This window comes from Varanus komodoensis, unplaced genomic scaffold, assembly GCF_004798865.1.
Source record: "Varanus komodoensis strain SLA01 unplaced genomic scaffold, ASM479886v1 scaffold1, whole genome shotgun sequence".
Taxonomy (NCBI): Eukaryota; Metazoa; Chordata; class Lepidosauria; order Squamata; family Varanidae; genus Varanus; species Varanus komodoensis.
Window position 1 is genome coordinate 111187220 of NW_025335268.1, and position 27525 is coordinate 111214744.

The 27525-nt window shown below is 43.2% G+C and overlaps 1 protein-coding gene across 4 annotated transcripts in view; it reads right to left on the reverse strand.

Moving 5' to 3' along the window:
• Nucleotides 1-498: 498 nt before the first annotated feature.
• The window catches only part of LRRC40 (leucine rich repeat containing 40), a 37918-nt gene continuing 10891 nt past the window's right edge, over nucleotides 499-27525 (reverse strand). For 3 of the 4 annotated variants that reach the window (XM_044440662.1, XM_044440669.1, XM_044440641.1), the window contains exons 10-15: nucleotides 23596-23707; nucleotides 15898-16005; nucleotides 13898-14008; nucleotides 8565-8642; nucleotides 5020-5205; nucleotides 499-1077 (exon numbers count right to left, since the gene is read on the reverse strand). In XM_044440662.1, the coding sequence (XP_044296597.1) occupies nucleotides 972-1077; nucleotides 5020-5205; nucleotides 8565-8642; nucleotides 13898-14008; nucleotides 15898-16005; nucleotides 23596-23707 (701 nt within the window). In that variant the 3' untranslated portion in view covers nucleotides 499-971. The remainder of the gene's footprint in view (nucleotides 1078-5019; nucleotides 5206-8564; nucleotides 8643-13897; nucleotides 14009-15897; nucleotides 16006-23595; nucleotides 23708-27525) is intronic. The other variant, XM_044440652.1, reaches the window with a different exon arrangement.

Sequence of the window (27525 nt, forward strand, 5' to 3'; positions counted from 1 at the left end):
TGGTGTGAGTCTGAATGAAACTGATTGTGGGCTGAAACTTTCTATTTGTAGAAATAAACTGCTTTTCCTTCTGTGCTGGAACAGAAAAGAGAGCTGAAATGAGTGATTTTTGTATTTTGGAGCTCAGGGCAGGTTACTTGTCTTTTAACTTCACAATGTTTTCGGAATGTCTGCATCCACCAAAGGAGACATTATACTAATTACAAAATTTCAAATGTGCCACGAACCCCAAAACATTAGGGACCCCTCTACTAAGGAAGCCCTATGCAATTGATTTTTGTTTTGTTTTACAATTGAAGGGTACAACTCTTCCATACATATTTTAGGCATGTATAACAATTGTATATAAAACATATTTACCCATGTGGTGATTTGCTAATACTGCTCAATGTCTCCTGCATGTGTCAGAATCTGATTTTCAGATACAGAAGAGGCAATTAAGCCTTCATCATACTTTTCTTGTAATAGTTTAAGCTATTAATTAAATCCTTCACACTGTGCAGATTAAAACATACAGTTTTTTATTCTTTGAACAAATTGTGGTGCTCTTAAAATCAGACAATAATAAAAAGTCATTTTGAGCAGCAAGTGTGTGGAAAGCAAATCCAGATCAGTGCATATTATGTTGGCTGACATTAGACATATTTCTTCATGGAGGCAGGGAGAGAAGCAGGGTGTTCATGGATACAACCATCAGCAGCTCCTTGAGTAATGAAGCATTCTTCCTTGAATCCATGCTGGACAAATCCACAAATATAACATAAATGTGGATATTTTACAAGTATGCAATAGATTGTTGAACTGGTTGCAAAAAAGATAAAAGTCCTCAGTAAATCAGACTTGAAGAATAATGCCGGCATGTGAACTTAGGGGTTATGCTAATTCAAACAGCTCTCTAGCATAAGGGCTACTGTCTTCATCCTTGGGAGAGTAAGATCTAGCACATTTCAGTTCAAATCAGTAATAATGAATCATGTAGGAATCCTGCTTCTTAGATATTCAAGCACAGCAGCTGTACCCTTGGCAAGAATTGCTGCTCGAGGAGTCCGGAAAGGATTGCCTTCCAGCAGAAGTGTCCTAATTGAAGGACCAGAAACCAATTAGAATTCAAGTTCACAGTGCACCCATGTGTATGTGCACACACAAACCTTACAAATGAAAGCAGTAAGCAATAATTTAAATTCTACTTTTAAGTAGGTATCACTGTGGAGTCAAAAAAGTCAATTTTACATAACTACAGAAACTTTGGATTTGCTTTAATCACTACTGGATTTATACAAGTTGAAAGACCACTATTTCTACAGGTTTCAATAAAATCTTCAAAATCACACTGCATACTTATTTTATTCAATTTCTTACAACAATATGCTTTTTCATGCATACATCTTTATTAAAATATTCTCCAACATAAATTTTAGTTCAGGTCTGCCCCCAGAATTGCATCTTCCTATTCCCTCTCCACTGAAAATCCATGCCAATTAGAAACTGGAAATTTCTCTTTTCAGTTTGCTGCTACAGGCTATGTATGTGTGCATGTGCACGCACGCACGCACACACATACCTGCCTGCCTGGGCCAAGATCTGTAACAATTCCAATTTCCAATCAATTTGACTGACACAGAAGCAATTCTGAGAAAGGGTTTTCTTCTGCATCTTTTTTTAAGCACAATCACAACCTATAAAGTGGGGAAACTTAATTTGAACATGTGCAGAATATTCACAGCTTTATCTGTGAAGAACTAAGGATACATACCTCAAAAAGACAGGTTTCCTTACCTGTACCTGTCATTCTTCGAATGATCATCTGTGCATTCACACATATGAGCTCTTTGCACATGCATGGAGCGGTTTTTTGGGAAGATTCTAAAGCTGATTAATTAGTATTCAGCAGGAGCCCAGCCCCCTATGCAGCTAGCATGAGGGCGGGCCTCCGGCCGAGACCTCAGTTTAAGCTAAGACCACCATCATCATTGCATCAGTGGCACAGAATAACCCACATGTCCAAGAGCGAAACCAGAGGGGATGGCGGGTGGGTATGTGTGAATGCACAGATGAGCACTCAGAGAACGACAGTTACAGGTAAGGAAACCTGTCTTTATTCTTCGTGGTCTTTGTGCATCACACATATGGGTGACTGGTGGGCTTACCTCAAGTAGGAAGGTGGTGTCACTCAGTGCAGAGGATGGGTTGAATATACTTATTCAGAGAACAAAGGTCCATGATAGGACGAAGGCCTCTGTCCTTCTTTGGAACCATGAAGTACCTGGAATAGAATCCAGGATTTTTTTGATGGTGCAAGTTCAATAGCCCCTTTATGAAACAGGGTGGAAATTTCCTGTAGTAGAGGTGGTGATGGAGCTGTTTGTTTTGGTACTGTAGAGCAAGGGAGTATAGTAAACTCAATACAGTATCCATGGGCAATGATGGAAAGCACACTTGAGTCTGAGGTTATGGCTGTCCAAGTTAAACACAGAAGAGCCAATGTGAGATGTATGAAGGAATCACAGATGCCTCCTGGAATCATCTGGGTGCCTTTGGGAAGATCGAACCCGTGAGAAGGGATCTTGGCATCTAGGCTGACTGGCTGTACGCTAATAATAGTGGTGGCAGGGATCCTAGGTTAGTAGGAAGATTTGTGCCACTTATATGAGGTATATTGCCTTGGGGCATTGGTTGATTGAGCCCCATGTGGTGAGCAGTACACCTGGCCTTTTTTGAACAGAGTCCATTCAGTTGTCGGTGGTTTCGTGGAACAAGCCAGTGCCGTCAAATGGCATGTCTTCTATTCACGCTTTGGCCTCCCCTGACAAGCCAGAGGATCAAAGCCATGCGAAGCGGCGGAGACTATTGCTCCTGCCATATTGTGAGCACCACCCACAGTATGGTGTCATGCTGTGAGGATCTTGTCTGGCTAGGTACGTAGCATCATTCTTAATTTCATTTGCCAGGTCTTGGGCGTCCTTAGGTAGTGAAGAGCATAGGGATGCTGTTCTATGCCAAAGTATGAGGTGATATCTGGCCATGGAAGCTTGATAGTTGACCATTTTTATAGACAGGACTGACAAGAAGTAAAAGTGGTGGCTAATGGCATCAAGGCATCTACCTTGATGTCAGATGGAGTGGCATGTTCCCTCCTGGAGTGTGACTGGCACACTCTACAATGATAGAGTTTGGCTGAGGGTGTTGAAACAGGAATTCAGCATCTTTTTCTTGAATGTGATACATATTTTTGAAGCGGTGTGGTGGGGCCATGGATGCCGGGAATGTCCATTCATGATGGATCGTATCCAGCAGAGTTGGGAGCAGCAGAATGGTAACAGATCTGGCAGACTCTGCATAAACAGCCTCAAAGACTGGGTCTTTGGCTCTCAAGGGTTCTTGTGTAGGGTTAAGTCCTAGACTATAGGCCATTTGGAGAACCTGGGACGCAAAGAATCCGGTATCCTCAGGTGGTCAGTATAGAACTGAGAAGGTTGTCATAAGACCTGAGGAAACATTGAATTGCTGGTCTGGAGAAGATGCCATCGAGACCAAGGTATATTGCCCTCCTTTGAAGAGACCTTCAGTTCTATTGGTATGCTGGGCAAAGAGGATGGAGGTCGCCTGTCTGCAAACCACAAAAAATTGGCAGGGACTCAAGCTGGTTGCTGGAATGTGCTGCGAGAGCTGGGACCAGGCAAAGGATCACGTTTCAAATCCAACAGGCTCCAATGGGATCCTTGTCTTGAGCTGACGAATCTCCACCATTCTACATAGAACTTGAAATCGAAATCCCCTTGATTTCTTGGGGGAGATTGATGTTTTTTATGAGTTGTCTGAGCTGGGGGAGATCAAGAACGTTGCTTGGCTCTTTGTCTCTTGGGCTGGAGAAATACACTTGGTACTGAGGGTGAAGGCGAGGTGAGGCAAGGCTCTGTACTAGAGGTTGGGCTGGTTGAGGAGTCTGAACCGGCAACTCCGAAATTGCTCCTTTGGACACGGACGTGCTCCCTGGAGGTTGAAATGGCTGTAGGGATTGTCCCAGGTTCTCCTGACTTTGGGGCAGCGCTGTGTCTCCAGTACACAGGAGGCCACTAGGTACCAACAACTAGGAGCTTTTTGTGCTTCCCTTCTCTTTAATAAGGGTAAGCAACTTTGGAGGCTTTGTTTTCTTTTCCGCCTTTTGTTTTGCCACCTTGAGCATTTTCGCCAGTGGGGGAGTTGGCGATTCGTCTGGGTTTTGAGCCAAAGCCGCAGAAGTGGATGGCTGAGGGTCTTCGGTGTGTAAAGCACGGCTCCAAAGTTCTGCTTTTAAATGGTCAGCCTGGTATTTCCTTATCTGCTTCATAAAAGCTTGGCAGTGATAACAAGATTCTACGATGTGAGACTCTCCCAGGAGAAACAAACAAAGGGAGTGGCTGTCGGTTGGTGGGAGCTTGCTACCGCATACAGAGCAGTTGCGGAAAGCAGCCTTCAGTGGTATTGCCTGGCCGGCAAGGCACAACAGAAACCCTCAGTGGTAACCACTGTAGGATACAAATAACTTTTCTTTTTCTTCGAGCAATAGAGAGAAAATAGAGGAAAAAAACCTGACCTGCAGGAGCTTTTATGTATACCTCACAAGGTAAGTTGGAGAAGAGCTTCCTGACGCGTTCACGATGGCAGTCAAAGAATTGAAGTTTTGGCCAGAGCCCCACCCTCACACTAGCTGCATAGCGGGCTGGGCTCCCGCTGAATACTAATTAATCAGCTTTAGAATCTTCCCAAATAACCGCTCCACACATGTATGAAGAGCCCATATGTGTGATGCACAGAGACCATGAAGAATAACTATAACTGCAGCAATTCAAGTAGACATAAAATTAAAATGGATTTAGTAAAGTATATTTGTACAGACTTTTTCCAAATAAATAACCCACACAGAAAAAGGTTATCGACAAATAATAAATGTGAGCTGCCCCGAGGCTTCGGCAAATGGGGGGGCATAGCAGCTTTCTAAATAAATAAGTAAGTAAGTAAGTAAGTAAGTAAGTAAGTCACCTGATATTGACACAGTTTCCAAGTTCTGGTGGTATTTGCAAGAGATCATTATTTTGAAGATCTAAGGTGCCAAGCCTGTCCAACTTCTTTAGTTGCAGAGGGTCCAGGGATCCAACCTGATTATTGCCAAGGAACACTGCTTCAAGTGTTGGGATGTGATAAAGGACATTTGGAAATATTTTGAATCTATAAATGAATAATTACAAGTAAGCCACCACCATGGAAACAGATTAATTTCACCTAAAACATAACCTGTGTAAATATACCTGCCAAATGCACTTGTTCACTTCCAACAATCACAGTTGCTAGGAAATGAGCATGCTGGAGCTTTCAGAAATTCTATTCAAAAAATCCATGGGATGAATCAAAACTAACTTAACAGTATGTATGACTCACTAAAATTGAGCAAGTAAGGCTTAAGTTCAGTTAACTTGCAGTGCAATCCTAACGTAAGTGACATAAACTTGCATCAGATTTTATGATTTGTCAGGATCCAAAATATCTATAACAGGTACATAGGTCATTTGTAACAAGAGCACTGGTGTGATGCCAGACTTCTCAGAAAAGGCAAATAGTATTTATCTGAAATTATTTCCCAGTGTAACTGAGATACATTGCAAAAATTCAAGGAAATAAAGAATCATGTTTTCAGAGTAAAGTATTTGTTAATGTTACAAGAAAACTTGAAGGTCTAGATTTGGGTGGTGGTTGTTTTACAAACAATGGACTAGATAATTGATTTCTACAAACAGAAGGGCTTTTCCCATATGTAGAAGACTTTTGAATAACATATCTGCTGGCAATATGTGAAAGGAAGAGATAAAAATGAGCTTCAAATTGGAAGTAAATGATCTTTCAGAAATGCATTTTGATTGGAAAAGTATACTTATATAGCAGTATTGTCAAAGTAATGTGCACAGAAATACAGGAGGATGCACTTAGTAGCCTCATCAAGAGCATCTGGAACACAGTGGTTGGAGTCTATTACCAAAGAGTCAGTCAAGGAGAAGACAAGGATGAAACTTTTAAAAAGCAAATTGCCAGTGTTTCAAGGAGGCATGATGTCATTGTTATGTGGGTTTTCAATTTTCCCAATATCTGTTGGGAAACAAATTCTACCAAACACAGCTCCTCCAAGAGATTCTTAACATGTATCGCTTATACCTTCTTCCAACAGTTAGTGGAGGATGGAACAAGAGGAACAGCTATCCATGACTTGATATTAACCAACTAGTGGACAAAGTGGCAGCTATGGGAAATGCAGGTTGCATACCTGTAACTGTAGTTCTTCGAGTGGTCATCTGTGCATTCACACATATGGCTGTGCCAGTGCAGTGCCTTGTTCAGAAATATTTCTCTAGCTTACTCTCCATAGGAGTCCTGTTCCCCCGAGCCCCTATATAAAAGGCAACCTTCTGCCATATCATCAGTTCCACTTGAGACCGACATTTGCAATCAGTATACCTAATCATTAACTTGTGGGATATGTACAATTTTGCAATAAATACCAATAATGAAACCAAATAGTTCATATGTCTATGTATCTATAATCACCAACACCAACGTGGGGCCTGTGGTTGGGTTGGATAAATGCACAGGTGACCATTCAAAGAACTACAGTTACAGATATGCAACCTGCATTTCTTCGTTGTAGTCTGTGCATCACACATAAGGGTGATTAGCAAGCATTAGCTAATGCTTAGCATTAGGGAGGAGCACAGATCTCTTCAAGAAAATTGGAGATATGAAGGGAACGTTTCATGCAAAGATGGGCATGATAAAGGACCAAGATAGCAGGGACCTAACAGAGGCAGAGGAGATTAAGAAGAGGTGGCAAGATTACACAGAAGAACTATACAAGAAAGAGCTTAACATCCCTGATAACCACAATGGGGTGGTCACTGACCTCGAGCCAGACATCCTGGAATGTGAAGTCAAATGGTCCTTAGGAAGTCTGAGCAACAACAAAGCTAGTGGAGGAGACAGTATTCCAGCTGAGCTATTCAAAATTCTAAAAGATGATGCAGTTAAAGTGCTACACTCAATATGCCAGCAAATTTGGAAAACTCAACAGTGCCCACAGGATTGGAAAAGGTCAGTTTACATTCCAATTCCAAAGAAGGGTAATGCCAAAGAATGTTCAAACTACAGCACTGGACACGGAACCACTGCTTGGTTCAAAATTGAGAAAGGAGTTCGGCAAGGCTGTATACTGTCGCTCTGCCTATTTAACTTATATGCAGAGCACATAATGCAAAAGGCAGGGCAAGATGAATCACAAATTGGAATTAAGATTGCTGGGAGAAATGTCAACAACTTCAGATATGCAGATGATACCACTCTCATGGCAGAAAGTGAAGAGGAACTAAAGAGCCTCTTGATGCGGGTGAAAGGGGAGAGCACAAAAGTTGGCTTGAAACTCAACATTAAGAAAACTAAGATCATGGCATCCAGTCCTATCTCGTCCTGGCAAATAAATGCGGGAGAAATGGAGGTAGTGACAGATTTTATTTTCCTGGGCTCCAAGATCACCACAGTCAGTGACTGCAGACAAGAAATTAAGAGATGCTTGCTCCTTGGGAGGAAAGCTATGGCAAATCTAGATAGCATACTAAAAAGCAGAGACATCACCCTGCCAATAAAAGTGCGTATAGTCAAGGCTCTGGTTTTCCCATTTGCAATATATGGCTGTGAAAGCTGGACCATAAGGAGGGATGAGCGCCGAAGAACTGATGCCTTTGAATTATGGTGCTGGAGAAGACTCCTGCGAGTCCCTTGGACTGCAAGATCAAACCAGTCAGTCTTGGAAGAGATCAATCCTGACTGCTCTTTAGAAGGCCAGATACTGAAGATGAAACTTTAATACTTTGGTCATCTAATGAGAAAGAAGGACTCACAGGAGAAAAGCCTAATGCTGGGAACAATAGATGGCAAAAGGAGAAGGGGACGGCAGAGAATGAGGTGGCTAGATGGACTCACTGAAGCAGTCACCGTGAGCTTAAGTGGACTCCGGGGGATGGTGGAGGACAGGAAGGCCTGGAGGAATGTGCGCGATAGGTCGGACACAACTTAGCAACAACAACAACAACAGTAGAACATTACATTTCAACATCAAGAAGCATTTTAAGAACCTAGCCAGTCTATACACACAAAGTGAAATATTCCAGGAATTTTCTCCATCAACATGATACTGCTTATGCAAGCAATCTCCCTAGATAAGCTTCTAAAAACACAAGTCTGCTTTGATTTCTTAGATTAAAAATACCAGTGTATCGTAACAACACAAAATTAGGACATAAGAATATTTTTAATATGTCTAGGACATTTTTCAGGGCAGAAGCCTTCCCAATATGATTTACAATGATAAAAATAAACTAATACAATTTTATTTTTTAAAAATCTAAAAAACAATAACAACATTTGCAAAGGGAAGGTCAGTGAAAACAAGGAGATTTTCAGAGCTTTCCTGAAGGCCTGAAATGTTAGGATATGACTGATCCTTGATTTCATAACCTAGCTAAGGCAATTTGTAATGGCACACTTACCTGTTAAAGGCAAGATTTATTATTTGCAGTTTTGGAAGTGCTTCCATTTCATCAGGCAGTGACATCAAGCTGTTATTTCTAAATTGTAAAAAACAAAAACAATCTAACTCTCCAACCATTATTAGCAACTAAAATTTTAATTTAATCATTTTCCAGTGTGTAAGTTGTAAACAAGTTGTATGCTTAAAGCCAGATTATAAAATGATTTTAAATTTTAGAAAATGTTTTTGCTTTCATAAATCAGTAGAACTCTTGGGATCTTTTCTAACACAGACTGTGGACTATTTTCTCATGATAAATAACCTACATGAGAATACTTCACATCTATAATCACTACAACTGAATGAATGCATATGAGTGCAAACAGAAATTCCATACGCAGGAGCAACATGTTTCTGACTATCAGCTGTTAAGAGTAAAAAATGTGGTAGATGGTTGTTTTCATGCCCTGATTGTGAGCTTCCAAGAAGCATCCAGCTCACCTCTGTTGCAAAAAGTGCCATCTTGGATACTCTGATCCAGCAGGACACTTCTTATCACATGCCACATAACAGTGGCATGCCCCACCTGGCAATTCCAGCTGTGTTTACTTACCAGTAACATACATATTCATTATATAGAACAATATGCAGGTAAGGTTGTAACTTTCTATATAAATCCTGGCTTATGTACTACAACCCAGAGTATGGTTGCCTTTGAATTGTGGGTTGTCCTTATACATGAACCCTAATGTATGCTTTTACTATTGATTGTTAATTTAAAACAATCCAGGAGGAAATCCATGATTTGTTGTTGGAGCTTTGTAGTTAACAAATTACAGTTTAACTATAGTATAAGATTCATATGTAATAACAATCCAAAATTCAACAACAATCTATACTCTGTCTTTATATATTTGAACTGGATCTATGAAAATGTACTGAAGAGATAGTGGAGCACATTCAGTAATTCTAACAAAATGATCCACTGGGTCACTAGATCAGTTTACAGAGCAGGGAATCTATTTAAACTGATCTATTTTCACTGTAGAAATAAGTTCATAAACCATGATTACAGAAAAAAGATCAAATATGACTATTTGATTATTATTTGAATTTGAGTTATTGGAATTATTATTTGAATATTAGCTTAGCAAGCTAGATCTTAACTGTACTTTACTCTTGCACAAAAGCAAATTGGCTCAAATCTCCAACTATTAATGTTTGCCTTCACTTCCAGAACAAAAGTGGCATTAACCGAAATGGAGTGCAGACATCTGGATATACAAATGTTAAGAACAACAAGGGACAGGAAGACAGACAGATGGAAGTAAATGGCAATTGTCCATCTTTCCTGAAGGACTACAAATTATTATTATTATTATTATTATTATTATTATTATTATTATTATAACATTTCTATGCCGCCCCTTGCCGAAACCTCGGGGCGGCTTACAACATGATAAAATACATTGAAATACAATAGTACATAATAAATTACCATTAAATATAAAAATACAAAAAATACATTGATTTACAAATACAAAATTAAAATTATCAGTATAAAATAAAAATATAGGATGAGAAAGAGAAGGAAGAAGAAGTTGCCCAGGCCAGATCATATGTTTTAACAATTGAAATGATGTTTAAATAAAAAGTTCTTTACCTGGCGCCGAAAAACCAGTAGCGACGGTGCCAGGCGGACCTCTTTGGGGAGTGAATTCCATAGGTTGGGCGCCACCGCAGAGAAAGCCCTCCTCCGGGTACTTACTCTCCTAATTTCTTTCATGGAGGGTTCCCGGAGAAGGGACTCTCCCGCAGATCTCAAAGGGCGGTCGGGCATATAGGGACGTAAGCGCTCGTTCAGGTAGCCAGGACCCAAGCCGTTTAGGGCTTTGTAGGTCATAATCAACACCTTGAATTGGGCCCGGGCTTCAATGGGAAGCCAGTGAAGCTGACGGAGGACTGGAGTCATGTGAGCATAACGCCCCGTCCCCGTCAGCAACCTGGCAGCTCTATTTTGTACCAACTGAAGTGTTCGGACTGTCTTCAGGGGAAGCCCCACGTAAAGCGTGTTACAGAAGTCTAGGCGGGAAGTCACCAGCACGTGTGTCACTGTCGCCAGGCAGTCGTACTCCAGGTAGGGGCGCAGCTGATTAATCAGCCGAAGCTGAAGGAAGGCGTTCCTCGCCACCACTGTCACCTGAGCTTCCAAAGAAAGCTCCGGGTCGAGGAGTACTCCTAAGCTGCGGACCTTATCCCTAAGAGGGAGTGTTGCACCATTCAGGACCAGGTCAAATCCACCCTCTCCGAAACCCGATCCGCCAACCAACAGGACCTCCGTCTTGTCTGGATTGAGTTTCAGTTTATTGGCCCTCATCCATTCCCTTACCTCGGCCAAGCACCGGTTCAACACAGCCACTGCCTCACCTGGATTAGTGGAGAACGAGAGGTAAAGCTGGGTATCATCAGCGTATTGATGATTTCGCAGCCCACACCTCCTGATGACCTCTCCCAGCGGTTTCATATAGATGTTAAATAGCAGAGGGGATAGAATGGAGCCCTGTGGTACCCCATGGCATAGCTGCCATGACGTAGAGACCTGGTCCCCCAGCACTACCTTCTGGAATCGACCGTCGAGATAGGAGCGGAACCACTGCAAAGCAGTGCCTCCAACCCCCAATCCCGCAAGTCTATCCAGAAGGATACCATGGTCGATGGTATCGAAAGCCGCCGAGAGGTCCAGAAGAACCAACAGGGATGTACTCCCCCTGTCCTTCTCCCTGCACAGGTCGTCGTACAGGGCGACCAAGGCAGATTCAGTACTGTACCCGGGTCTGAAGCCGGACTGAACTGGGTCCAGATAATCAGTTTCATCCAAGAGTGCTTGGAGTTGTCCCGCCACCACTCGCTCCAACACCTTGCCCAGAAACGGGATGTTGGCCACAGGTCTATAGTTGGTGGCCATCTCTGGATCCAGTGACGCTTTCTTCAGGACCGGTCGTATTACCGCCTCCTTTAAAGGGGCAGGCACTCGACCCTCCCTCAGAGAAGCGTTAACCACTTCCAAAATCCAGGTCCCAATCCCGTGCTTGGAGTTATTTATTAACCAAGACGGGCAAGGATCCAATAGGCAAGTGGTGGGACGTACTCTTCCAAGCACCTTGTCCACATCATCGGGCCGCAATAATTGAAATTCCTCCAGTAATTTTGGACCAGACGGTGGCATTGGCGACTCCTCAGAGACCTCTGATTCATTAGTGGAGTCCAGCTCGTGACGAATCTGAGGGATTTTCTCCCTGAAATGCCTGGCAAAGTCATCACAGCGGGCCTTTGAGGGTGGCATCGGATCTTCCTTAGGACCCAGGCGAACCAGGCCTTGCACCACTCGAAAAAGCTCCGCTGGACGGCATTGTGAGGAGGCAATGGAAGCGGAAAAAAACTTCTTTTTCGCCGCCTTCACCGCCACAGCATAGGCCCGATAGTGGGCTCTCAAGTGTGTTCGGTCAGATTCATCCCATGATTTCCTCCACCTACGCTCTAGCCGTCTCCCAACTCGCTTCATCGCCCGTAATTCAGGTGTATACCAAGGGGAAGAGCGGACTCTGCCCGGTGGGAGAGGACGCTTAGGAGCGATCGTGTCCACGGCCCTGGTCATCTCTCCGTTCCACAGTTCGACCAGAGCCTCGACAGGAGCACCAGTCTTGTCAGCCGGAAACTCCCCCAGGGCCTTCAGGAATCCATCCGGATCCATCCGGCTCCGGGGGCGGGCCCATACAATCGGGTCCGCACTCTTATAGAGGGAGAGGCCGCTCTCGAGCACAAACCTCACCAGGAGGTGATCTGACCATGACAGGGGAGTCAAACATAAGTTCTTCACCCTCAGGTCATCCTCTACCTGCCCCGTCGTGAATACCAGGTCCAGAGTGTGTCCATGTTCATGGGTCGGGCCAATGACGTGTTGAGACAGGCCCATGGCCGTCATAGAGGCCATGAAGTCCTGAGCTGCCCCGGTCAGTCCAGACTCGGCATGGAGATTGAAGTCCCCCAGGACCAACATCCTGGGGGTCCTCAACACCAGGTCCGAGACGGTCTCTGTCAGCTCAGATAGGGAGACTGCTGGGCAGAAAGGTGCACGGTACACCAATAGAATCCCCAATCTGTCTCGTTCGCCCAACACCAAGTACAGGCACTCCAGCCCTGGTCTCAAAGGGACCGGAAGACCCGTGAGAGAGATGGAGGCTCTGTAAACCAACGCGACTCCCCCTCCCCTCCCTTCTGGGCGTGAACAGTGTTGAACCAGATACCCGGGCGGGCACAGTTGGGAGAGGGCAACATCCCCTCCCTCTCCCACCCAGGTCTCCGTTACGCAAGCCAGGTCGGCCCCCTCATCCACAATCAAGTCATGGATGAGGGAAGATTTATTATTGACCGACCTGGCATTGAGCAGCAGCACCGTCAGACCCGAGGGATGGTTGACAAGGCTACCTGGCGCCCTCTGGTTGGGGGCAGGATCAGAAGGAGGGACAGGTGTCAGCCATCTGTCCATCCTTCTTCTACGTGCACACGTTAAGCCCCTATTGTTGTAACGACCATTGCCCATGACCACGCCAATAGCAGCCCCCGTGGGTTCCCCAGGATATATAAACGTCGACATGGCCAGGAATGACTGAAAGCACTGATTAAAGCAGGGTAAGATTATAAAGTAGGTCGAAGGAGGAGAAAAAGAATGATAAAAAGAAAAAAAGAGATCCTTCCTCTTCCCTGAGAATATGGAAGTCAGACAGAAACATCTTGGTTAGTTCAGCATAGTACATGAAATATGCCACAGAAGTGAATCATTTACAGGAAAAACTAGATCCAAACCCCTCTCCGGCATAAAAATACTCAGCTCAAAAGAGACCTACATAGATTGCAGCTTAAGCAGAAGCCAGCCTATTAGTAGTAACTTGTGAGTTGCTAAGTATTAGGCTGCAAAAAAACTGTTTATTAGAGTCCCTTGTGAGGCTCATACATAAAGTGGGACATTGTTTAATACAAGGGCCACCAATTGTACAACTGTCTCATTCCTTCTTTGGATCTCAGCCATGTTATTCTCAAATTGATTTGGCCAACACTCATGCATTCAAGTCTTCTTGAAGGACAGCATTTCTCAATCACTTTACCTCCATATCTATTTAGCAGCATAGTGACAGTATGGCCTTTGCTATTCTTTAAAAGTCAAAGTTCTCAAAAAGTATTCTTGGGCTTGCAGCAAACATGTTGGCTCTGAACTGGCTAACATGTAACCAATTGCTGCATTTAACAAATGAATTCTAGGATGTCTTAGGAAGGAAATTTTAAGTAATCACGTACCTGATATCCAAATGTGTCAGTCTGTGAAGCACACAGAGCTCCAAGGAAATAGAAGAGAGCTTATTGAAACTAAAATTAATATCACAGACTGATTCTTTTAGTTCCACAATTCTGCAGATAATAAAAAAACCTTGTCAATGATCTGCAGCATTTAAAGCTATTTCAAAAGATCACTGATAAAGCCAAACTGTATTTTACCCATCACAATTTTATAACCCTACACAAAGTTATCCTCACCTACAGCTAGACTTGGCTACAGAAATGTAATCCTGTCCGAGAAAAATCAAACAAATTCTGATTGAGAAAAGGGCATGGACAGCTGCTGTTAATTATTACATTTTACTACTGAACAGGGAAAACCAGTTATTTTATTTCATTCACTTATAATGCATAATAATAATGTGCTATAAATGGATGGCTATTGTTATTATACTATGGCATTAAATAACTGACAGTTTAACATAAGAAGCCCAAATAATGGTCTGAAGATAAATGTTTTATAGGTCAAATTAAGCAGTTCTAGTGCTGAAGGCTGCCTGCATGGAAAAGCACCTGACAGCAAGCATAAATATTGCTCCTTTTATTTATTAGATTTATATCCCCTTTTCTTTGTTAAAGAACTCAAAGCAGCTTATATCATTCTTCTCCTGCTGCTCTCAATCTTATCCCCACAACAACCCTGTGAGGTAGGTTAGGCTGAAAGCCTGTGACTGGCCCAAAGTCATCCAGTTGGCTGGATGGCTCAGCAAGAAGTAGAACCCAGATCGCCTGAGTCCCAGTCCCATACTCGTAACCACTACACCACACTCACACTTTGTACCGTTTGAACTGGGAACATGGATTTTTTAAAATCTGTATTATTGTTATTATTGTGCTGTGGGCTGTTCAGACAGCCCTCTGGCTATGGGGTGGCATACACATACAATAGACAGACAGACAGACAAAGAGAGAGAGTTGAAACCAACAATCTCCCATTTCTAGCAGGTCCTGCTGGCCAAGCAAAAATCTCCATAGAAGCCTCTACCTCATGCCTTTCCTAATAAAGCAGCAGTGGAGGGGAAGCTCTCCAGTTTGAGCAAAGATGCTTGGAGTGGCCTTGGAACACTCTTGGCCAGCATTACTCTCAGCATATCCACTGGGAAAGACCTGTAGGACAGTGGACTTCTGTGCAATGCTAGTCATGTGTTCCAAGTGCCTCTGACCAGCAGTGCCAAGATCTGCGAGTCTTTCCCAAAAGAAAAGATGGAAGAGACTAGCTGCTTGAAAATGTTCTCAGTGCTTCCAACAACCATGGCCCCATGCAGTTACCCAATGGGAAAAGCCAGCAGAAGCATGGTTGTGGTGGTGATGACAAATGGAGACACATTACAGGCCTGCTAGCAATGGCATCCAACAAACCCCATAGGTCTTCACTTACCGGAAAAGTCAACAAGAGATAAACAGTGCAGCATGCAGGAGTAACAAAGTCTCTGAGGAATAGCAGACTCTTTTTTAAATCTGGCTTTCCTATTCCAAAGCAGGAAAGGTTGGGGGAAGGGCCCTACAGGCTCTGCTTGTCACACCCACCAAAGGCAGTGTCATACTTGTCACAGCAAACAGATTTGTGGAAGGTTGCTTTAAACTATAGTTTGTTAAAAGAAATCAGGGCTGTTTTGGCTTTCTTCATCAGGCCATAGTTAAATTAATCAACATTTGCCTTTTTTGACCATAAGAAGAAAACGGTGGTTATTTAAAGGCAGAAAGCAGACACTTCTGCACTATCCACTGCAGATGTGCAAAAGAAGGAGGGAGACAGCAAGTGATTTTTATGTCCAAACCCAGTCAACCTCTTGTTAATATACTTAAATAACACAATGAACAAAGACTTTCAGATCTTGGGTTATATCCTAACATGCAAACAGGACTGAGTGGTATTTTTCCTCCTATACCTGAAACATGCATATAAAATTTACATTAAAATAAAAAACAGCAGAATTAATATTGTAGCAAAAATACATTACCTTACTGGAATCTCCACTAGATTATTCTTGCTGAAATTTACAGTGGTGATGGGATTGCTCCCAGCTGCATCCAGTACTTCATCTGGAATTACAGCCGCCTGTTTCCCACTAAACAATGTTTGAAAGTCATTTTATTTAGGAGAAGGATAACAATTAACTATTTTATTTGCTAGAGTATTGTGATTTTAAAAACTCATCAAAAATAAAACCAGAAAAGTACTGGGCTCCTATAAATTCCTTTTCAGTGTAACTCATTTGTACTTATCAATGGGATAAGACTGGGAAACCAAGTCAAACATTCTACAAAGAAAACTTTTTAAAACGAATGAGATGTGAAGTAATTTTTCTATTATTAACAACAAAAGGTATTTTATTTTACACAAAGTCTACTTGAATAAAAGCCTATGTGCTTGCTGAAGGAAAGGCAGTAGAGAGGAACTGAAGCAAGTCTTCCTCAGATTGGGACAGTCTGGGAGAGGCCTCTAAGAATGATTCCCCACCTCTCCTCTCGGTAGTAGTATCCCAAGATGGCTGTCTCCCAAAGATCCAGGCAGGCTCATATTGGAGAAAGAAGTCTGTTGTAGCAAGGGCTTCATGTGCTCCCTATAACTGGTCCTGATCAACAGTTTTTAAAGGAACCCCCCACTACTGTAGTAGTAGTAGTAGTGGTGGTGGTGGTAGTAGTAGTAGATGATGGCTAGGCCAGACATCTCTATGAACAGATACAGTAAGCATATTAGCTTAAGCTGTGCAAAAACACTCCGGGTCACCACCAAAATCTGGGCATCCAAATTCAGGGCTGAGTCTGAGGGTACATCTAAACATCAAGCTCAAACCTTCTAGGATGTAACCCCATGCAGCACAGGTTGTGTTCCTATTCTTTTATCTTTTCACTGACTGGGAACACGCATGTCTTGTCTGGATTAAGCTGCAATTTGCTTACTCTTAAGCAGTCCATTGCCAACTTCAGACACCAGTTTAATATGAGAACTATTCCTGAATTAAGAAGAATAGCAGAAACATAATTGGGAGTCATCGGCATATGGAATCCCCAAACTCAGAAAAATCATTCCCAGTGGTTTCATGGATATGGAGAAGAAATGGAGCCATGCCACTGAACAGGAATCTTGCACTGGAACTTCCTGCTATTGCCCCTTCAAGAATAATAGGATCTATTGTACAAGAATGCCTCCCAGGACCATTGCAGACAGACATCCCAGAAAGGAATCATGCTCAGTGCTTTGGGCACAAATACTGTATATAAATGCTGTGGACAAACAAACTTTTGTTAAAGTACACAAGTTAACTCATTCCAAAAGGAGAGTAGCCGACCAGGGAAAAAGGCAAGTTGCATACCAGTAACTTTTGTTCTTTGAGTGGTCATCTGCACATTCACACATATGGGCACTGTGCCTGCACAAAGCCACTTTTGGGAAGATTTCTCTACCCTAGCCTAGAACTTTCCACAGGAGCCCTGCCTCCCCTTCCCCGCTATATACAGGTGGGCTCCATCATTTTTTCAGTCCCACTTGAGACTGACATTTGCCCTAGTAGAATGTCCCTAACCCACCTATTGTTATGTAAAATGGGAGTAGATAATTGAAGATGTATATAATAATATAAATATATTATATTGTGTGTACGCGTGTGTGTACATATGTCCACTGACACCAATGTGGGGCCGGCAGGTGGGTTGTGTGAATGCCCTGATCACCACTTGAAGAATGACAGTTACAGGTATGCAACCTGCCTTTCTACATCATAGTCTCTGTGTATCACATATATGGGTGACTTGCAATCATACCTTAGATAGTGGTGGGAGGTGTCATTACACCAATTTATAACTCAGCACAGACAAAGAGTAAGGAATTATTTCATGTCCCACCATTCAGTCATTGTTAGACAAACTTTCAGTCATTACTGCATAATTTAAAACAGTCAAACTTGACCCAATGTTCAATCATTAGCAAAAAAATGGAGGATAATACAGCCTGTCCGAAGGAGCAGTCCTGTCTTGGTCTGACATCCAGTCTATAGTGCTGAACAAATGTACAGTGTTGCCCACACTGTTGCTCTACAGAGAGCATCTACAGGAAATCCCACATGGAGGACTGCTGATGTCGAGAAAGCTCTAGTGGAGTGAGCCTTTGGTTGATCTGGCAAGCCTAAAGATGACAGTTGGTAAGCTAATCTGATGTTTTTGATGATCCGCTGTGACAAAGCGGTTTTTCCAGGTCTCCCTTGGAACAGACCACATACATCACGAAGGGATGTTTTGTCTAACGAATGGCCTCAGTTCAGGACCAACAGAACTCTAATGCATGACAGACATTGATGGTATGGAGTACTCTTTCACTGTCTGTAGAAGGAGACAGGTAGAAGGCTGGAAGAACAATCTCTTGATTGATGTGAAAGGATGAAGAGACTTTAGGGCTCTTCATCCTTTCAAAGGGTCAGTACAGAGAACAACTTTTTCTCTTTGAAAAATTAATTAAGATGTGTCTATTCACAGTGCACAGAGTTCACCTGCTTGGTGAGCTGAAGTGATGGCCATGAGGAAGGAAACCTTCCAGGATACCAGCTGTAAATCAATAGTTGTGAGTGGTTTGAATAGTGGTTTCGTTAATGCATGCTGACAGACTCCAGGCAGGAATGATGGCTGGGATGGGAGGGTGCAGTTTTTTTAGTCCTTTCCTAACACACCATGAAAGAGGATGGGAAAAATGAAGTATCTCTCTGTAGGACCACGCAAGGCAGAGACTGCCGATAAATATATTTTTATGAAGTTGGCTTCAGTCTTGATAGATGGAGGGAGTGTAGGAATTGCAGAATGAGTGCAGCCTTGCATAATTGCTGAATTTTGCCCACTTGGTAGCATAAGACCATCTGGTTGTGGGACATAGTCAAAATGTCCTGTATTCAAGGATCCAAATCTGCCACTCCGGCCATAAGGTAGTCATGCTGAATCCCTATGAGCATAGAGGCTAAGGATTGAGGCAGGCATATCAGTTCTTTCGGAATGGAGCTGGAAGCATAGCTCCAAGATAGGTAATCTGCTGGAATGGAGGTGGAGGTTGGAATGGAGTTTGGAATGGAGCTGGAGCTATGGATCTGAGGTAGGAAATCCATCCGAACAGAAATGGGTGTACTGGAACAAGGTAAATGTTCCACTGAAACAGTGAGTTCAGAAGACTGACTTGGTATGGTAGGTGAGACCATTACTATATCCGCCAGGCTGTCAGACGGAGTGTCTGGAGTATCTTTCTGCAAGCCTGAGACAGCAAGTTGGGTATAAGTGGTAAATGTTTGAAAGCCCTATTGGAGAACTTCAGAATAGACAGCAACCAAGGCTGCCTTGGCTACCACAGAGTGAATAAGAGGGCCCGTCTGCATTCGGTTGTCATCTTTGCTATAGTCCTCATGATGAGAGGAAACAGTGGGAAGGCATAAAGCACGGCTCCCATCCAAGGCAGGAGAAAGGCATCTCCTTTCAAGAATTGGTTGATCCTGGCTCTGGAGCAGTAGGCTTTGCAAGCCACATTCATTTGTGTGGCAAACAGATCCACCGAAGGAGTGCCCCATGTTGAGAAGATGTCTTTGCGAATCCAAGGCTTGAGCTCCCATTCATGTGTTTGGTTTGAGGTTCAGCTCAAAGCATCTGCAGTCACGTTGTCCATTCAGTCATGTTAATAGTGACCAGTGCCATGCTGTGTTGGATGCACCATTCCCAAATGTGGAGAGTCAATTGTGATGATGACTTTGTTTCACCTTGGTTGCTTGTTACATTTGTGTAGAACACAGCAATGGTGTTGTTGCAGACAACTTGTACATGCCTGCTGATTCAGAATTTTTTGGAACACCAGGAGACCTTTGTAAACCACTAGGAGCGCCAGGTGATTGATATGGAGCTTCTTCTCTAGGACAGTCCAAACTCCCTATGTCTGGTAATTGTTGGAATGGGCACCCCAACCAGTGAGAGATATGTTGATAGTCAACGTGGCTGTTGGTTCGTCGGTCAGAATGGTAATCCTCCTGAGAGGTTGAGCTTGTGTGTCCACCAAACAATACTTGCACGTACTTGGAGTGGTAGAGTTAATGTCTTCCTTGGTGAATTGTACCCTGGCTGAAATGTTTTGTTGAACCATAGCTGCAGTGGCTGCATCCACCGCCTGGCAAACTGGACCACTGAAATGGCTGATACCATTTGCCCTAGAAGCTGTTGAATCTTCCGAGCATACACATTCATTTTGGTTCTGATATCTGAAGCTGCAGTTATGAGTTTGTCCATATGGTCCCTGGGCAAGCATGTTCAAGCTGAGTTGAGAACTGCTCTGATGTACAGAATGCTTTATGCAGGGACAAAAATAGATTTTTCCAAATTAATGCATAATCCCAATCCATTAAGGACAATCCAAGCAGTTTCAATGGCCTGTATAACATTCGTTTTGCTATCTGCTATGAGAAACCAATCGTCCAGATACAGGTAAATGTAGATTCCTTGTAATCTTAAGCAAGTGCACACACACCAGAGCCATACATTTGGTAAATACTCTCAGTGCCATGGAGAGATCAAATGGTAGAACTGTAAATTCATAGGCTTTGGTACAGATCTGGAAATGCAGAAAATGACTGTGGAAATAAGCATCCTTTAAATCTATAAAAGCAAACCAGTCCTCTTTTATCAGTAGTGGCATTTTGGACTGGAGAGAAACCAGTTGGAACTTTTTAAGTGTAATAAATCAGTTTACTTCTCACAGATCTAATATTGGCCACTGACTGCCATCATATTTAGGATTGGTAAAATACTGTAAATAGAAAACACACTTAGACTCAGATCGGTCTACTGGATGGATTGTTCCTTTTGCTAGTAAACTGCAGACTTCCTCCATTAATGTTGAAGAGGAAGAATATGGACTGATCCAAGAGATGGGAAGGTCTCACATTCTATTTTAGAGCCATAACATACAATGGAAAGCACCCATTTCCCAGATTCCCAAGTGGGTGCGTAACACCTTGAGCAGTCTCCAAATGGGCAGATGAAATTCTCTAAGGGACCGGATCGCACTGACTGTCAGCACTGACTCTTATCCAATTCAAGGCATTTCTTGGGTGGTTGGGTTCAAGCACCATCCAATCAACATGGGCAGCCCTGAATCCACCCATATGGAGGACAAGTGAAAAAATATGTCTGTTGCCTGGCTGAAGGTGCTTGGTAATGAGCAGGCTGACCCCATGGCCTATGGGGTCTAGACGTGCCCTAAACTGGAGTGCTCTTATTCCCATCCATCGAGCAGTCACCCTAGCCTTTTGGATGGAATCAAGGCATTCATCAATACAAACATGGAAGAGGCCCTCTCCGTCAAAGGGCACGGACTCTATGAATGTGTCTCCTGGGGAAGAGACACATTGGCCACCCAAAACCATGAGTGTCAATGAATGGCCACTGCACTGACTAGGGCCCTGGAATCTCAGTCAACATGATGGTGTGCAATGGCAATTTGTTGTTTTGACAGCTGCATGCCTTCAGCTAGGAAGAGACTGGCTAGCTCCTGTTGTTGATCTGGAAGGAAAGCAGCCAGAGCCTCCATCTTCTGTAACGAAAAGGCCAGGAACTTCCCCATCATGGCTTTTTAACTGGAGATGCTGAGGCCCAGATCTATTGCCAAGTAGATGCAGTGCACCATCACATCAAGTCTTTGACCCTCTCTGTCCATCAGTGTAGTATGGTCTCTGCATGGGCGACCTTGGGTGGACTTGAAAATCATGGAGTTCAGGCAGGGGTGGTGTAAGAGGTAGGGAATGTCTCATTCCCGGACATAGTACATCCATTCTAGAAGTTGAATACGGCTAGTTGGGGATCTCCCAGGGTTCCTTCATGGCCTTGGACAAAGCTGGCATGAAAGGTATTTTGATCGGAACAGTGTCCTCCATACAGATGATGTTGCATACTATGTTCTCAGTCTGTTCTGTAGACTGCTGCACCTGGATGCCCAAAGACATGGTCATCCAGAGGACCTGTTCTGAAAAATGTCCAAGGCTCTCCCCTGGGGATCCCAGGCCCTGGAATGAGACAACATTATCTGGTGGAGACTGGTTCTGCAGAATCAGAGGAATCGCAGTCAGAGGCATAGTCCATTTGGTCTGGCCCAGAAAATGAAGAGGGCAGCTTTCAAATGCCTTCCTGAGGCTCATGGGGTTGGGAGGTGCTCAGTTCCTGCTCAGACCAACAAAGTGGTCTTGGAGGTGACCAATGTTCAGACACACTCTGAGGTGGAGCTGGACCCGCAATATGAGGGTCCACTGAAGAATCCCAGGAGTAGCCCTGAAAACAGTATCTTGGGAAGGGGTACCGATATGGGTGTCCCCCAAATGGTTGTGTCATTGGATTGATGCCTGAGATGGATGGGTGTGTAGACATCAGAGAAAGGTGAGAGGATGACAGACCATAAAACAGATGCAGTGTCCGTGAGATTGGTTTAGGCAGTTCTTAATGGCAATGGTGTCAATTCTGAAGATCGAACTGGAGAGTCACAGATCTTGCTGTCAGAGAATGAGGCTGTAACTGGTTGTTTGGGTTCGACGCTATATTCTGATCCAACTGGAGTCAGAGATTGTCAGACGAATCAAAGACGCCCTAGTAGTGATGGTGGAATTGGAGACACCTCTTTGGATGAAGGTCTATGATGTTCCAGGATAGTTGGGGAGTGCTGTTCCAACCATTTACTATGTTCTTTGACTTTGCACACTGTTTTTATTGTTCCTGAACTCTTGAATTTGAGGTGCTTCCTTTTTTCCTTTCCCTTCTTAGGGATCTCTGCATCTGTAGGAGACTCAAAATGGATAGCAGTCAGTTTGGTTTTGGCTGAAGTGCTGGTGGAAGGGCATTTCTTCAAGATCTCTTTTGAGGTGGAACTGTCCCACCCTCCTTCATCTGCCACATCACGCATGGCTCTGAGGGCACACTCCCACATCTCCATCCTTAATCAGCCAGCTCTATTTTTATAAGCCTGCTTCATAAATTGTCAATGTCGGCATTTATTGACACAGTGCTCCTCGCCTAAACAAAACAGGCATAAGAGTGGCCATCAGTAGAAGGCATTATGACGCCACAACTGGTGTACTTTCTAAAGGCTGGTTTGCTAAGAGACATCAGGCAAGAAGAAAAAAGGAGATTGAAGGGAAGGAAAAGACAATAGAGGGGTTAAAAATTGTGAGGAGATATGAAGGTGGTGAGGAAGGGGATTCGAAGACTATAGATAAAGACTGAAAGGACAATGTTAGAAGATTGAGAGATTGGTAAAAGGTCAATAGTAAGAATGGATTGTGAGAGTAAAAAAAAATTGAAAGGGGAAAAACGAATTCTAGAGAACTCAATGCACTTGCAAATAGCGGTCGAAAGCTTACTGAGAAAATGGCAGGAGCCCGCCTATTCATATGGGGTGGGGCTCCTGTGGAAAGTTCTAGGCTAGGCTAGAGAAATCTTCCTGAATGAGGCACTGCACAGGTGCAGCACCTATATGTGTGATGCACAGAGACCACAACGATGAACATGAAGTCCTACAGCTTTTTCTTTACTTACGGTTAATGCATGGTCTTATTAAAACAGATCTGTCGAGGACACATTGTGAAAGAAGAAACCTATGTAAATAGTCATTTTTATGTGTAAATCTATATCATAAAAGGTTAAAATATTCCTACCTATATTCCAATGTTTTCAATACAGTTATAGCATGCATGTTAATCTTTGACTGACTTGGGAGAGTCATTGCATTTGCAGGCAATTCTCCACTGGGACTAACGGCATCATCATCTAAAAAAACAAAAGCAGGTATGTTTGAATTGTGAGAGATGTTCCTTATCTACCTCTTTTTTGCTGGTTTTTTGAATTAAGTATTTCAGTCAACAAGAAATTGCGTAACAGAATGTTGGCTGAATCTGGCTTTGTAATACATCTGGCATCGTGTGACGTCAACAGACTGAAGTGATGTCCATCCATCTTCTGACCAGGTTTCATGTGGCCAATATTTGGCTATGTGATCTCACAAAGCCAATTCAAAGTGGGGAAAGGAAAACATTTCCCCTAACACTTAATAGGTGATGGGCAGGATTAAAATGGGCACAGAACTTTTCACAGTCCAGCCCATTTTAATAGACAAGTGATGGCAAACCTTTTAGAGAACAAGTGCCAAACAGCAACACAAAACCCACTTATTTATTGCAAAGTGCCAACACTGCAATAAAACCTGAAACCTAAGGTTTTAGTGCAGAAAAAACAATTGCCAGCCATTCCAGGCAAATACGTATAGATCCTTGGCAGTGCACTGACAGGCCATGCAAAAGCTTGAGCAAGTCAGGGCTGTTGAGTTGAGGCTCATGACATTATCGCCCGCTGCTGCTACTCCTTTCCGAGCATGTGCATGGCCCCTATGTGCTCAGTCATCCAATACTCGGCTGCTGGGTCAATGCTGGGGTGACTTGCCGTGCATGCTGACAGAGGGGGCTTCGTGCCCACTGTGGCATGCATGCAATAGGTTTGACACAACTGCCCTAACCCTAGCCTGGTGCACAACCCTAACCCTAAGCTAGGGCTAAAGTTCCATTGAAAATAATGCGATTTTGAAAAAGCCTACTTGAGTAGCTTTTTCTACACAGCTCATCCTTTCTGCCCATTCTAAACACATTCCAGCCACCAAAATCATACCAGGACACCTCATTTTTCTCATCCTAACCCAGTGATGGTGAAACTTTTAGAGACCGAGTGTCCAAACTGCAACCCAAAACCCACTTATGTATCACAAAGTGCAAACACTGCAATAAATCTTGAAAACAGCCAGTCCAAGCAAATATATATACATATCTTTGGCAGTGCACTGACCAGCCATGCAAAAGCTCGGATGGGTCACGGCTAATGTGTCGTGGCCTGTGATGTCATCGCCTGGCACCACTTCTTTCTGAGCATGCGCATGGCCCCTATGTGCACTGTCATCCAATGTTCGGCTGCTGGGGTGATGCTGGGGTGACTTGGCTTGCGTGCCAACAGAGAGGGCTCTGGGTGCCCACTGTAGCATGCGTGCCATAGGTTCACCACCACTGTTATAGACCTTTAAACAAAAGGCACTAAAAGCTCAGCTACTTACTTTGGGCTATAGCTGAGATATTATACTACTAGAAACACTGTCAATATGATATTGACTGGCATTTTAAACCAGACAAAATTCTGATTTGGTCATTTAAAATGCTTTGTGGATTTAAGTTCTGTTGAATACTGCCAGGGTTTACCTGTAAAGATAGCTTTAAATTGTTTAGAGAAATAAGCAAACTGGATTTCCACAGGGGATGAACCTACTTGTGAAAGTAGATCCCATTCTGCCTCAGCTATAGTTAATGAAGAGCAGCCCAAATCTAGATAGCAAATTTAGATGCTCAGAGCTTTCCTTTGGAAAATCTCCAAAGATTAAGAGATGCTCTAGATCTTCCAGGTTTGAAAAGGTCATTTATATTTTGGATTACAGTTTTATAAAGTCAAGTGTTAGACTCACTCTATAGGTGACTTAGGTTATCAAAACATACATTTAAACATACTAGGGCCAATGCAGAAAATGACCTTGGTAACACTGCACATCAGCCAACTGTGGCTTAATTACTCTTGATATTGATAGTCCCTTTCCCCTGACTCCATAACGGAGGCTAAGACAACCCTCAAATAACTCCAATCCACTGGTTATTTGAGTCTTGTCTAACCCTCAAACAACTCCTGCCACCTGGATCTACACAGCAAACTATGTGTCTGTCAGCACCATGCACAAATGGTACCTGAAACAATACAATAGCACTCCCTGGAAAATTAAGCTATAGTGCAATTGCTGTGTTGTATGAACCAGTTCAAAAGTTTTAAGTGGACAATTGCATTTTTAGATTGTCCGTTCACATAAATATCTGCTTGTTCAAGGTTTTCCAGATCATAAAGAACTGTGGAGGATATTACTAAAATGGTTAAGCAGAAATCTGTGACTGTATAGCATGTAACACTTCAGCTTTACATTATTTTCATTAAACATATAAAGGATACTAATCACAAAATGGTCTAATCAATAATTTGGAAAGTGAAGCTTGCACAACCATGTGCTAAGAAATATTCACTAGTTCTGCCCTGCCATGTTCACCTATAGAAACTGAATCCTAGCTAAGGAGTCCATTTCCAATTAAATTTTACGCTAGTGCTTTTAGGGTAGAGTGCTGTGCATGTTTAGATGGAAAAGTCCTCCAATTCCCTGCATACTTTTTCCATCTAAACCTTTACAGTGTTCTGCCTTTAAAGTATGCATTACTAAGCCAGACCTTTCAAAAGGTATCTTTGGCTAGCTACGAGGTCCCACACAAATAGTAATATCGTAATACTTAAATACATTGCCTGTGTAAGGAGACAGAATAGAAGACATAAGTATCCTGGGATGCTTGCCCTACCAGTGCTGCCCCATGCGCTACCTGTGATGCTCCATGTGCTACCTGTGAACTCCTTGCAAGCAGGGCAGCTTCCCTGGAAGGAGACTGGGGCTTCCCTGTGTAGCATACCTACAGGGTGTTGCTCCAGCATAGAACAGCAACCAGGCAAAATGCACAGCAGCTCCCATGGTCACTGCTGCTGGAGATGCTCCCTGTCCTCTCTCTCGGCATGTGCTCTCCAATGCCCTCCTTACTGATATGCCCACTGTAATGCCAGCCTTACCTCTCCCCCTTGACACTATGCCTATCCTGAGACACAGGCAAACCAACAAGTCCTTGTCAGAACCTCACAATGGGCATTGCAGTAGGGCAAAGTAAGAAAGGCATGGCAGCAAGACAAAGTGTTGAGTGGCAAGGAGGGGATCAGGGAACACATGCCAGGAAGGAAGACAAGAGCACAGAGACATCCAATCAGTTCCCTGCTGCTGGCAACCTAGCAACTCCTAAGTGGAACAGGCCAGCAGAAAATGGTGGCTTGAGTGACCACTGCCACTGGAACTTGCTGATGAGCTTGCAGAAAAACATGGCAACTGAAGTCACACAGAAAGGACAAACTATCTCCAGCACATCTACTGTGAACACACCAATTACAAATGAAAAATCTAATATCATGGTTAACTCATTCACCATCAAAGAAGGGAACACACATAGTCTGTTCTCAGTCCTGAGAATATTTACTTAGAAAGCAGGAGTACACACACACATATAAATCACTTCCTTGGTAAGTTAAAGGAAGCTCCAGGAATAGCAAGCTACGACACCGAAACACTTCTGCCTGAACTGGATCTTAAAAGCTAGATGGATTTGACATGCAGTAGTAAGCATACCATTGGGGATGAAAAATGGCTGCTATGATAGGAAGATTCAGTGCAGACAAGGGAAGAATAATGAGGTAGATAATAGTACTGCAGACTGAAACCATCTGTGACCACACAATATTGATTGATCGATTGGATTCAAGCCAGAATGAAAGATATTGCTAATCACAATTCCTTTTGTTTCAAAATGCTACAAGATGAAAATAAGCAGGTGAAGAACAGCTAAAGTTGCTTGCTTAATGGTCACTTATTAGCTTCACAGTCAAATGACATTTTGCTAGTTTCAAGGTACCCAATCAGCTATCTA